This window comes from Thermobia domestica, chromosome 5 (assembly GCF_964235325.1).
Source record: "Thermobia domestica chromosome 5, izTheDome1.hap1.1, whole genome shotgun sequence".
Lineage (NCBI taxonomy): Eukaryota > Metazoa > Arthropoda > Insecta > Zygentoma > Lepismatidae > Thermobia > Thermobia domestica.
The window spans coordinates 289,794,634-289,808,966 of record NC_137458.1 but is presented as its reverse complement, the minus strand read 5'-3'; the positions used below and the strand labels follow the sequence as shown (position 1 = coordinate 289,808,966).

General features: G+C 33.9%; 1 protein-coding gene across 1 annotated transcript in view; it reads right to left on the bottom strand.

Moving 5' to 3' along the window:
* Positions 1–14,333, bottom strand: part of LOC145686680 (protein argonaute-2-like) — a 181,387-nt gene that overhangs the window by 44,601 nt on the left and 122,453 nt on the right. The window contains exons 10-11 of the mRNA XM_081760199.1: positions 6,985–7,075; positions 2,256–2,388 (exon numbers count right to left, since the gene is read on the bottom strand). Of these exons, the coding sequence (XP_081616325.1) occupies positions 2,256–2,388; positions 6,985–7,075 (224 nt within the window). The remainder of the gene's footprint in view (positions 1–2,255; positions 2,389–6,984; positions 7,076–14,333) is intronic.

Below are 14,333 nucleotides of genomic sequence, written 5' to 3'. Positions count from 1 at the left end.
TTTTATTTGTTTCCTTTCCTAAATGTTTACCGAGACTCGGCGCCTTTGAACACTATGCTTTGAAATTTAAATTCATATTCTTATGCTAGTACTTCACGTTTAACCTATCTTGTATGGGATAATATACTTCTTCACTAAATTTGTATATAATTATTATTACTTGTTGTTTTCCGTAAGCCTTCGGCTTGCTGTACACTATAGGTTATACTGCTTCTTCATTAAGAACAGTAATTGTTTATATTTAATTTTTTTTTTTTTTAGTTTGTTCTCCAATTAATTTGTGGTTACACAAATATTAATGCACAAAAATTAATATGGTTATGGCCTTTGTCTTAATAATGAACTGCGACACATGTTCAAGCTCAGCATCGTCACTATCCATTTTCAAGTAATTAAATTGAAACAATACAGGTTAAAATGAAATGAAATCTTTAAGGTTTACGTCCTACGGTTATGTCGGCTAGGCTAAAGGAGGCGGTGATGAGAAATGGTGAGAGGAAAAGGGAGAACCCCGAAGAAACCGACGCGCACTATGTTTGTCCACCACAAAATTCATTTGACGCGAGCTGGAATCGAACCGAGCACGCACCATCTACCACTGAGCCACAGCGGCCCCATATTACAGTTTAAATTGCAATAGATCATCAATATACGTACAAAATATATTACTGTAGAAAGATACAAATATTAATGGTGAAAATTGAATATGATTACAGCTTTGTCATATTTTAAAATCATTAAATTGAAAAAACAAAAAAATACAGCTTCCAAGTTACAATTAAATCGTGAAAATGATTTTATTTCTGTGAATTGTCTGCGCGCTGGGCCCTCTATTCACGTCAGGCAGGCAACATATGTAGCGGAACGGCGAGTGATAGTTATTAGGAATTAGTGTTACTCACAGACTACTCACAGACTTTAATAAAGATTAATATTTATTACAAATAAATATCATTATGTACTTTCGAATAGATTTAATGATAACTATCTTCCCTTTTTATTCAAATAGCAAATGTAGTGAAGCTTCTTATTATAGTTATTTCAAGTCAAAATATTGAAAAGCTACATATTAAAGATTATTTGCTCAGAAATGTAATTCAAGATAAACTTATTTGCTTAAGAAATTAGTACTTCGACTTCGACATTAAAACTGGAAATAAATTGCTTTTAAATCGCTTGTATGATACTCAAGATTTTGCCACAGCTCGACAGTCAATTGTTTAAAAATGGCGTCAGAACAGCAGAAAGCGAAGTGTGTGTTATGGTATTATGAAACAAAATCTCCCGCCATAGTTCAACGAATATTCAGGAGAGAGTATGGACAGCAACCACCAGATATTAAGAGCATAAAGGAATTGTATAGCAAGTGGTGTGGAATGATACATAACAAAATTATTGGACCTTTCTTTTTCCACGAAACAACCATTAGTGGAGGCATTTTCTTAGACACCTTGATGTGCTACATAACTTCCCAATTACATGAACGGGGCTCCTTCCACTGGACTACTGATGTTCGTTCATTTCTCGATGAAACTTTTTTTCTAACTGATGGATGGGGAGAGATGACACAATTCCATGACCTCCACGATTCCCAGACATGACCTCCTTGATTTCTTCTTGTGAGGTTATGTTAAAAACACGGTTTACGCAACACCTGTCTGTGATATTGCAACACTCAAAAATAGGATGAGGGTCGCAATAGATAAAAATTGAATATAGCAAGGATGTCTTGAGGCCAATTAATGCAGCACATGTGGAAGTTCTGTAAATTTTGAAAAACTTTTTGAGTTTTGGCACAAACAGCATGCTTCTATCTGACTTTTTCTTTTTCTTTTTCTGTTTTTTTTTTTTTTTGCTATTAATGTTTGTTTTCTTTGAGAGACTTTATGTACACCCTGTACATTGAATATGGTTTAAGGTATTACTACTGACTTTGGATTTTTTCTTTCTTACTACTTATTGTAAATTAACACTTCCAACTTTCTTCTTTCCTCGGAATCTTGAAACTCGATCGTCCCGTATAATACTGATTTATGATAATTCTTTTCTTCTCATTTTAATATAAGTACAATTGCATTTTGTCTACACAAGTAAAAATAAAATTTAGAAAAATAAAAATACTCTGAGATTTTGACACCATCTTCATCTTGTGTAATATTATTCTAAATCTGGGCTTGATCTCGTTACTTGCTGTAAATAAATAGAGATCTTAAAGATTTTATTTTTATTTGAAGAAAGTTAAAAAATTAACTTACCTCACAAGGAATATAAATAGTTTTTTCTTTAGAGCCAAGCCATAAGCACGGTAGTTTAGGGTACTTCAATCTAAATTTCCTTTCTTTCGAAAAATACTCAGCTACAGTGCATATTTTACCATCTAAGGAAAATCTGAAATTAATGTAACATAACAAACTTATAACTTTTAAAAAAAAAAAAATATAGTTATTATTCTTTCTAACGAAATATTTGAAACAATTATGCAGATATTTAAGTTAAATGTACGTAGTGATCCTTCTCATATTTTAAATTTCTTAGCCAAATACTCATGAAAAAGTGTTTCCTAGTATTCGGACTATTTTAAGGATATTACTAAAAATTGAATAATTTTTCTTCTAAGAACATTTTTTTTTTTTCAAATTGGATATAGTGATATTTTGGGATGTCAGAAAGTACCACTTGACTAAATAGGATTTGTTAAGCACTATATAATGAGATAAAGATTCTCCTTTGGCCTAACCGGCGTAACTGTGGGACGTAAAACTTAAAGATAATTGAATTGTTTGATTTCAAGGATTCTACCAGTTTGTCACAAAGAATATGTAAGTGTTCGGAAAAATAGTCTCAACATACATTCTCTAATCCAGTGGTTCTCAACCGGTGTGTCGCAATACATTAGTATGTCGCAGGTCCCACAGGATGTCACGAAATGTTAGAATTAAAAGTTACGATGCATTAAATAATTAGTTAGAATCAATTTTTAGGCATACTGTATTAGTCAATGCCTCCGGTCTAGGCAGAAACAATTCTCAATATTACATAGAGTTATAACCTCATAGAAACCTATAGTCTGAAACTACTGTAATTTATATTACTGTAAACTTAAAAAATCAAGTAAGTGTGTCGGGATGTTGTGGGTATTCAATAAAGCGTGTCGCCAATCAAAAAAGGTTGAGAACCACTGTTTTAATCAACAGTTATTTTCATAGATCTTGTAACAACATAAAATGTACTTAAATTAATTAAGTGATTTAATTAAATCATCAGTGCCGCATGAACTCAACAAGTCATTGGATCTTTACAAAATGAGTCCATTGATATTATTATTTCATTTTCTGTCCGTTTTGAAACAAGTATGAAAATTTGAATACATAGTTTCGTTTTATTTCGTAATATTTAATCAAGGTTAATATCCTTTAAGTTGCCTAAGCATATTTAGTTGTTAATTTAGATACCTACAAGTATTCTAATATTCAATCAGCTATCATATTCTCTACTTAACATTCATTTTAATCGATGTTACATCTTGTAACAACAATTGTTAAGATACTGATGAAAATAATTGGAATACCACACTTTACTGTGATTGTATTCCTATAGTAAACTTAACAGCATGACAACATAAAAGACAGCAAGCAAAATTAGATTGACATTATTTTTGAGTACTACATATCTTTGGATTATCTCCGGTGTACCACGGTATTTCAATTAAAATCTGTGGAAATAAATAAAAACATAATATGATCTATGGATCGAAAAGTTAACTTGCGGAAGTTAATATTACTTGAGAGTGTTCGGAAACAATGTCTTGAAGCTAATATTCAGAAAAACAATGGACATGGAAGAGGGAGAGCACTGAAAGATATGAACACGAAATATTACAAAGTCTGTTCGTCATTATAGACAATGGAACAATTAAACCTAGATCTCTAAAATAGACAGAAAATATGCTGTGAGCTACAGAGATGATTAGAAAGCCTTCTTTGAAAAACTTTTGCTGAGGGTTGAAAGGAATTCGGAAATAATAAGGCAAAACCAGAAAGAAGTAGATAACCATAATCCTGACTATTAGATTAACACAGACGTTGGAAGCAGGGCCGGCGCGAAGGGGCGTCGAGCCGTGCCACCACCCAGGTTGGCAAGTCTGATGGGCGGCAAAATTTGAAAAAAGAAAATAATACAGGGGTGGCAAAATTTGAGAAAGAAAACAATAAAGGAACGGCATGTGAAAGAACCGCCCAGAGCGGCAAAACTTCTAGCGCCGGCCCTGGTTGGAAGGCATCTTGTCTCTGACGTGCTAAATATGGTTCCTTGAGTCATAGAGTTAGTTAATTAATGTGTCATGGGATTTAAATTAGATTATTAGTTCCGTGTGAGTCCAACAGAGTTAAAATCACTGGATCTCTACAAAATCAATACATTGATATTGTTATTTCATTTTCTGCCCGTTTTAAATCAAGTATGGAAATTTGAATACATAGTTTAGTCTTATTTCGTACTAAAATGTTTAATACCTACGAATAAATACACAATTTAAAAAAAAAAAAAAGTATTATCTCCATACTGCACGACTATAGCGAAAATATTTGTTGAGAAACCAAGAAAGCACAAAATATAGTATTTATTCTTAAAAAATTAATCATTCAGGTTTTTAGACGCATTTAATAACTTATCGTCAAAATTTCTCTAAACAAAATTTAAAAACGTTTTAGCTCAATTTCACATTTTAATGACGACAACATTCGTGAATGTTAAAACTTTAGGCGAAGTGAAATTACCAGTAGAGAGGAAAACAGAACTTTTTTCTTAGTTTAACGTCCCATGGTTGTACCCTTTAGGCTAAAGAAGGCGGATAATTAATGAAAGTCAATAACTGTGAAAGTAATTTTTTTATTATCTTACGGGAATCAAACTCGGGACCACGTGCGCGCACTAGCCACTAGATCAATTGTGATCGGGGAGGGCTAAGCAGAAGTTAATAAACAAATAGAAATATTTTTGCGCGTCAATTATGTATTAAGTAGATACTTACTTAATGACTACAAGAAATACTTATTTAAATTAAATATACTAACCTCCATATTCCTTGAAATCGATTTCAAGAATTATATTTTCTGGATATTTCGGATAACCCCGTTATCCTTTTCCCGACAGACTTCCTTATGTGTTGGTAATGTTTATGTATTGTTCGATGCATATAACATCTTGTCTTATAAAGATATTAATAGAAAATCTTATTTTAAAAATCCCGGTACTCATAAATTTATTAAATACTTGGATATAATCAATCACGTGATAATGTGCTATCTAGCTTATAATAACAATTATTTTATTTGTTCTAGGTGCATCTATAAGTCTTTTTACTCACTACTAACTATTTTATAAAACCTGGTTAAAATCCTAATTTTATTAGATATCATCTAATATTAATCGAAGTATGAACACATCCAATAAATTTACAAGTTTGCTGTCTACATGTTTCTGTTCAAATCAATGTTTCAACCTCATGGTTTGTAGATTATTTTTAGTTAAATTCTTGGTGATTTTTCTATAATGTAAGAACTTTTCATGATCAAATAAATGTATGTGAAAAGAATATAAAGTTAATATTTTATCCTTACTTGTGATTAATATAATGTAATCTTGATTAATTTAAGTTATAATTATGGTATTCCAATTTCCAATGAAGACGTTAAAAATTTGCACCGTCCCCCTCTTTAACTGGAAGAAATGTATTTGCAGCCTACTACATCAAAATAAAACATCCGAAACTTAATACAGAAAAGAGTAATTTGGATAGAATGTGAGGTACAATAATTACAAATTAAAATAAAAATAGAGGATAAAATGTTAACGTTTTATCTCTTTAGTATACATTTATTTGGTCATAAAAAATTCTTACATTATACAAATGTTACCAAGATAAAAATTAACCAGAAACGTAGCAATCTATAACCTAAGAGGATCTAACATTAATCACACATAAACATGCAAGATGATAGACTTCTAAATTAAGTGGATGCGTTCGTGCTTCGGCTAATATAACATTAACAAAGAATTAATTACTTACCAATAAATCCTCCCTTGTGGAAACTAGACACTCTCCACACGTTTCGGAACAAGTTAGTTCCTTCTTCAGTGGTAAGATAACAAAGATAAAAACGCATGAAAGAAAAAAGGGTTTGGAAAAAGGAATACATACCACAGAATAAATATAACGTAAAGGATTTTAAAACACCACGAGCAGAGGACAGTGCAAAAGAATGAGCTGAGTTGAAGGAAATACGATTGTCTATGTTACGTCACTATTGCCAGATCCAAAATATATTTCAAAGGGAGGTAACCAGATACTATCAACGTTGCCAAAATCCAAATTTAAAGCAGATTTATATTCATGAATAAAGAAAGATTCTTTAATCTCCCGTTGTTTCTTTGTTTTTGCTGAACCTATCACATTACCCTGCTTTATGTTGTCTGAATGTTGTTTTAAGTGAAACGCCAATCCCGACATGTCCTCTTCTTGTGACTTTTTTGATCGTCTAATATGTTCTTTAATTCGGGTGTTAATATTGCGTTTCGTTTGACCTACATATATAAGGAGTCACATTAACATTGATAACGATAAATACCTGACTTATTTAGTGGATTACCAAACTAACTTTCAAATACAGTAAAATGTTTTTCTAAACTTGTAATTAACCAATTCTTTGTTAATTTGAATCATCCTCTCATGTGTCTACATAATAATTTCGGTTAATATAGTTGAGATTCTATAAAATTAAGATTCTAACTTTTTTTTAACAAATATAGCACACTTCGAATAAGTAAAAGAATATATAAATATTACCAACACATAATGAAGTAAAAGCCATGTCTCTTGGAACACACGTAAAAGTGTTGTCATCCGAAATTTCCAGAAACTGCAATTCTTCAAATTTATTTCAGGAAATATGGGGGTTAGTATGTTCAATTTAAGTAAATACTTACTTTTGTTTATCGCAACTATCCATTACTTGGTTCACACGGTAAACACGTTTACTGTTAGGAGTTTTTGGAATAAAATATTCAACTTTGATGTCTGTTAAAAGAAAATACATAAAAAAAAGCTTGTTAGGTATTTTAATAAGTTAATTAAATTCGTTAAGAAATAACAGAAAGTATCGTTAGATTATTAAATACATACCATTCAACTAAACATGGTTTCATAAATTACTTACATGACACATAGCATTGCATATAGTATACAATTTTAAACTGACAAAACAAATTTCACTATTACAGACATTCTTCTTGTTATTGTTATTATTGTAATGAAAGCACATAGTCAATATATCGGAAAATATTATAAAAGTGGTTTAGTACCTGTAATACCAAGCTATGCAAATTTTTCACTGCAATATACAGTATTTCCAAATGGTTGGAAGAAATCATACATTGTACCAATTTATAAAGCATGTAATGAACATGATATAAGAAAAAGCTATAGACCTATTACCTTAATTAATGTATTCAGTAATATATTCGAATTATTATTCAAAGTACATTCAATTTAACATAACGTGTCAGCTATATGAGGAGTCACAATATAGTTTAGTGTAAAATAAATCTTCAGTCGCCAACTTTTCTCAAATGGTTCAAGAAATTTCAAAGACTATATCATCATGACCGCAGTCAGAAATCATGTATTATAGGCTTAACAAAATCGTCTGACTCTGTATCACATTTCACTTTAGAACGTAAGCAATCTACTAAAGAGTTATCTCCAAAGTAAAAATAGATACGACATATCGTCGCTGGGCCTCGAAGAACCGCTATGTGATATTTTTGTCGAAAATCAGTTATGTCGTGCAAAATAACCAGAAAGCTGTCAGGCAGCGTCCCTTATAATGTCATAAGTTAATATTCAATTGTTTTGATACAACAATGAAAAATTATAGATTAAAATTAAAAGCTTCTGGTTCTCATCACGTACGCATTGATTAATGTATACAAATCCTCTATGTGCTTATAAAAGCGCAAAAGGTGCTACGTAAACACAAAAATAGTAATATAATAATGTTGAAGCAAGCTACAACAATGTCCAGTGCATAATATACGCAGAACTAATTTAATTATGTTTTTCAAGTGTTTCCGTGTATTTGGCAACATTTTAAGTTCGAAAAGTTTTTTGCTTCTCCTGAAAAGTTGTGGTTTTGACACATAGCAATTCTTCGAGGCGCAGCGACGAATATACTAATGTATACATAATTCAAAGAGGAATACCACAAGGATCTTCCTTGGGACCTCTATTATTCTCAATATGTATGAATAATTTGCCTAAATTAATAAATGTTTTTATCCTCATGTATTCTGATGATTTAAAATTATTTAAAATTTTTAAAAATTATAATTATATAAATTGTCTTCAAAGCTCCATAGATGTAGTCGTCAACTGGGTTAATAAAAATAAAGCGACAGTTAACATTAATAAAATAAAAACAATATTATACAAAAGAAAAACTAATTATATAGTGTGTGGATATAGTATAAACGGTATACACTTAGAAAAAGATAAGAATATGAGAGATTTAAAAATAACAATTGACCAAAAGAAAAGTTTTGTTTGATGAATATACAAAATAATTATGTAAAAATGCTATGATACTTTTTAGGCTTTCTTTTAACCGAATTCAAAAAATTTAAGAATATTCACGCGTATATTTCATCATACAAGGTTTTGATTGGACCTTAATCAGAGTATGCATCTGTAGTATGGGACTTTAGTCGAAGTACACTGTCGAAAGATACAAGAGGTACTAAAGAAACCCATGAAACTTACGTTTTAAAACTGGATAAGCTTTTACTAATTTTACGTATGAACAATTTTAAATCTTAGTATACTGAAAAATATAGACATGTTAAGTAACAAAACACTAAGTCAATTGTCCAGCACGTCTCTAGTTTAAAACATTTTAATAAAGGTTCCCAGATTCAGAACCACGCAAAAAAGACACACATCAGCAATTATAATAGGTATGGTCTAGATAGGTTATTAAGAAACTACCAAAAAAATGACAAAGTATAGTAACTCATATAGCGTATATTCAAATATTTTAATAGTATTAGCACCAGCAATACAGTAAGAAAGCTAAGGAATCGAAATCATCCTTGGTGTTCTTATAGTTGCATTTAATTAATCTGACATAGCGCTATATTTGTCTGATCGCTATTCTTAGCACCACATATAAACTATTATTATTATTATTATTATTATTATTATTATTATTATTATTATTATTATTATTATTATTATTATTATTATTATTATTACTATTATTATTATTATTATTATTATTATTATTATTATTATTATTATTATTACTCATAAACGTTAAATAAATAAATGTATATAGAAGCTGGTCCATCTCTATCAAATCAACTTGCAGACAGCAATACTTGTCAAATCAGGTTTCATAGAGCAACAAAACTTGCACATAAATGAACCAATCTATCAGCTGTTATGTACGTAGCACAATGAAGCTACTGGGAAAAATAGTTTCAGGAATGACACGTCATTGCTCTCTTCCATACAAACTTAAATATTTCTCGCACAGTAGAACAGTGTTGGAACAATGGCTTTGTGGTAGGACGGTTCACTATTAATGTTACAATTAAACTACATATATACACAACAGACTCATCTACAACCAACATCATCAAGAAAATCGCATCCAAAAAAGACGCCAGTGAAAATCTGTGCTCAAGAAGATTCAGATATGGCTGCCTGTGAGAATCCATTAACACAATGTAGTATGACCAAACGATTACTGTGGTTCAATGAACAGTGAATCGTACAATTTCCATAACAAATTGAAGCTGCAAACTTTCCGCAAGATCAGCGTGCATTGTTAATACCACAGCATACCACAGGGCGAAAGAGCAAGGGCGGAAGGTTATACAACTGTCACTTACCTTCTGACCGCTTGAAATTTGTAATAATGGACGAAGCATGGATCTACCTAAGTGAATTGAAAAGTTTTGATTATCCCCTTCAGAGGTCTTTATGAAAAATACCGGTAGTAGTTTGAGCGGTAGTGTAAAGGAAGTTCCCGAAAAGTTTTATGGTTATTTCTGGGTTTTGCTATAGAGAGAAGCTCAAGGTTTGTAAAACAAACAAAAAACAATGCTGCTTATTACCAAGAATTCGTCCTAGCCCCAGTTTGCATACTTGAAATACCAAGATTATATGGCGACTACACCCATCGTGTGGAACTGCATCAGGACAAAGTTTCAAGTAACACGACCAAATCATTGCTGGGTTTCTACCGATGTTTGAGAATGAGGCTAGTCACTGGTCATGTAAACGTGGCACGAAGTGCTTTCAAAAGGGACACATGTTATTACGAGAGTTGAGTCCATCCATAACATGTGCAAACAAATATATATATAGGTTTGATCAGACAAGATTCACAGAAGTGATTAGCTGTTTTATATTAAGATTAATATTGTGATATAAGTTTATGTTAGTTTATTTATGGAACACTGTTGATTTAATTGAACCGAGTTTATAGTAAGAGTACAGGTAAAGAAGAAATGGATCAATTACTGTAAATGTGTTGTTTGCCAGATAGCAATATTGGCGCAGTCACAATTTAGAAGCTACGCTAACAATTAAAAAAAAGTAATTATGGAGCTAATGAGACCAAGTAAAATCAATACAGGAATTACAATCATTTCTAGGTATGTCAATTTTTATCATAGGCAATATACTTTCTTTACCAAGTAATATCTCATCTCTTCTACATTTGTTGCATAAAGGAGTAAAATGGAACTGGACTACAAAACATCAAGAAGAACTTCAGCTTATTAGGAAAGGTATAACTAATGCACAAATTCTACACCCACTTACAGAGAATGAAGAAGTGATAGTTATGACAGACGCTTCTCCAATTGGTGTAGGAGCTGTGTTAATGAATCACAGTAATAACAAGCTAAAAACAGTAGAATGTGCATCCACTACATTTTCAAAGGCAGAAAGGTATTATTCCCAATTCGAAAGAGAACCACGCTCCCATTTTGCACCACGCTTACAGGATCAGTGACTAGCCTTATTCCCAACACCAATGAATGACAAATCCAACTGATATCAATATTATTCCGTTCGAGGATCTAAACTTATCAAACGGTGCCTTTCATTACATCGGATTCACATGATAAATGGTCTTTGGAAAGCTGCAAAACAGGAGTGGGACAATATATCACTAATAAGCAATTGGTGAGTGCCTTCAGTGAAACTGATAAGGTGCGTGTTGTTGCTTAGGAAAATATTCATTCGGACAGTGTTGATAAGGAAGGTGCTAGCATCTCACAGCAAAACATTCATGTGAATGACTGCTTTCAGAGGTCCAAAGAAACTGGAGATGTCCTGAATCTGCGAAACGATACATCTGGAAAAGAAATAAGAACCCGTCGAGAGTGCTTAAAGCATATAGAAAAAATAGTGGTGATTGTGATCCATTTGGGTCGATAGGGATTGGCTTTCCGAGGCAACGATGAAGATGACAGCAGTTTAAATAAAGGGAATTTCTTGCAAACATTTGAGTTGTTACGACGTTTAATTCTTTTTTATAGAATTATACAGCGCCAGGGAATATCACTTATTTATCCCCAGAAATTCCAAATGAAGTTATCTTTTCTGCGGTGAGGAAATCATCAATGTCATTGTAAATACCGCTAGAAAATTCAGCGTTATGACTATGAAACGCGAGATGTTAATGTTTCTGAACAACTTAGTGTTTATGTGAGATATGTGAAAAATTCTAAACCGGTAGAGCACATTTTGAAATTTGTCAAACTTCGTGAGGTAAATGCTGAATACATATCGTAAACAATTATCGAAACTTTGGCTTCTCTACCGGTAGGTGTTAATAAGGACTCAAAATGCATTGGGCAAGCTTACAATGGGGCGAGCGTTATGAGAGGCCACATAGGTGGTGTGCAAAAGTAATTTCGAAAGTCTCATCCCCTCGCATTGCAATGCACATCAATTAAATTTATTGTAGAAGTGTGTTCGTTTGAACAAGTAAATACATTTTTTGATTTATTGCAGACTTTGCATAATTATTTCTACGTCGTAAAAGCTCATAGACGAATACAGCAGGCTCAGACAGCGTTAGGTTTGGAGCAGTCCAGTATATCTGATTTTAGACATTCGTTGCGCTTCACATGTTCGTTCATTGAATGCTATAAAAAAATGATGGAGCTATAATCTTTGCATTAGAGGGAAAGGATGATAAGAAGACTACTGAAGCTGAGGGTATTGCGAACAAACTGAAATCATTTGCCACTGTTTCATGCTTGATTGTTTTTAGTAAGATCTTGGGAATTACTAGTGGCCTGAATAATTTTCTACAAGGAGAAGATACAGATGGTGATCAGAAAAATGGAAACACCTAAACGAAATTGCAACTTACCAGATTAATATGGTGTCGGGCCACCTTTCGCTTTCAGAACAGCCTTGATGCGACGTGGGATGGAGGCATAGAGGTCGTGAATAGTAGCAAGTGGAATTTTACACCATTCTTCGTGCGGGGCATCGGCCAGTTCTGTGAGAGAGGATGGAGGTGGAAATCGTCGCCGGAGTCGTGTTTCCAAGACGGACCACAGATGTTCAATTATGTTGAGATCTGGGGATTGGGCGGGCCAGGGGAGGTGTTGAACTTCATCCCGATGTTCCTCAAACCACGCTGCAACAACGCCAGCTGTGTGAATGGGTGCATTATCATCCTGGAAGTTGGCGTCATTGTCCGGGAACAACATCCGAACCATTGGATGCAAGTGGTCTCCTAAAATTGCGACATAATCTTTGGCAGTGATTCGTCCGCTAAGTGTAACCACAGGACCCAATGAAAACCATGATATGGCGGCCCACAGCATCACCGAGCCACCGCCATGTTTCACAGTTGGGCGGAGACACTGCAGATCATAAGCTTCTTTGGGCGTTCTCCAGACATAAACACGGCCCGCGGCGAACTGTGTCATGTAATTCGCGGCGAACTGTGATTGTCGAAACAGGGTGGAGGAGGTGCTGATTGAGTTCCTCCGTCACTTGCTCCGCAGTGGCACGACGGTTCTGCGTGACAATGCTCTTTAATACCCGTCGTGACCTGTCACTCATGATTTTCTTCCGCCCACTGTTCCGCTTCCCCGATGTGGTTTTCCCGTGTGTTGTGTAAGCCATCATCATCTTCGACACTGTCCCACGCGACACACCTAACACAGTAGCCACTGCCGTCACACTCACTCCACATAACCGCGCACCAACAATTTGCCCTCTTTGAAAGTCTGAGAGGTCTCCCTTTTTACACTACCTCCGTCTGCTGCAGCCACTGGACACTGCTGTTCCACTGCTCCTGACGTAGTATGGAGACCGACCTAACACACCACCACCAGCGGTCCGGCGCTGCGGGCGCCACGACACCACTGCCAACCCATACATCTGACGTGTTGCCAACAACAGGTGTTTCCATTTTTCTGATCACCATCTGTATTACCCTAGAAAACGCCCAGCTACTTATTTGTTCGGTTGTTGAAGCCATAAAAGAATTTAGAACAAAGGAACATTCATTGCGTCTCTACACTGAAGCATAGGAGTTTGTCAAACAAAATGGTATAGAAAGTTTAAATCAACCAAAGAGCAGAGAAAAGCGAAATGATAGTAGTATAAAAGATTTTCTGGTTCCGGGTAGTATTCCGAAGAAAAGAACACAGGTTTATACTGAAGCGAATTTTCGTACAGAACTCCTATATCCAGTGATTGAAAACATTGCGAACGAGTTTGACAGATGATTCTGTAGGGAAAATATATCTGTAATTCGTGGCATTCAAGCGTGTCATCCTAAATCAAAACTGTTCTTGATGAAGGAGGCAACGGAAGAGTCTGCTACGCAATTCGAAATAGATTTTCCTGAACATGAATTCATTGTTATAAAAAATTATGTAGAATCTCTTATGAAGGAGAAAGAAATTACAAATATCTCGGACCTGCATGCTGCTCTGCCCTGGCCAATTTTCCTCCAACTACGAATTTGGTGGAAACAGCCTTGACGCTACCTGTGTCATCAGCTTCTTGTGAGTGTTCTTTGAGCGTGCATAAAAGGTTCAAATCATATCTTAGTTGTAAGTCTGGTTAGGATAGAACATCAGCGTTAGTCGCACTTGAAATAGAACAAGAGATAGCCTCTAATCATGAAGAAGATAAAATTATTGATATATTCGCAAAGTTGTTGCATAGGCGTCACAGTTTGTGTTCAGCAAGTAATTTGTAAATACAATGTGGCAAACGTTGTCAGATGATG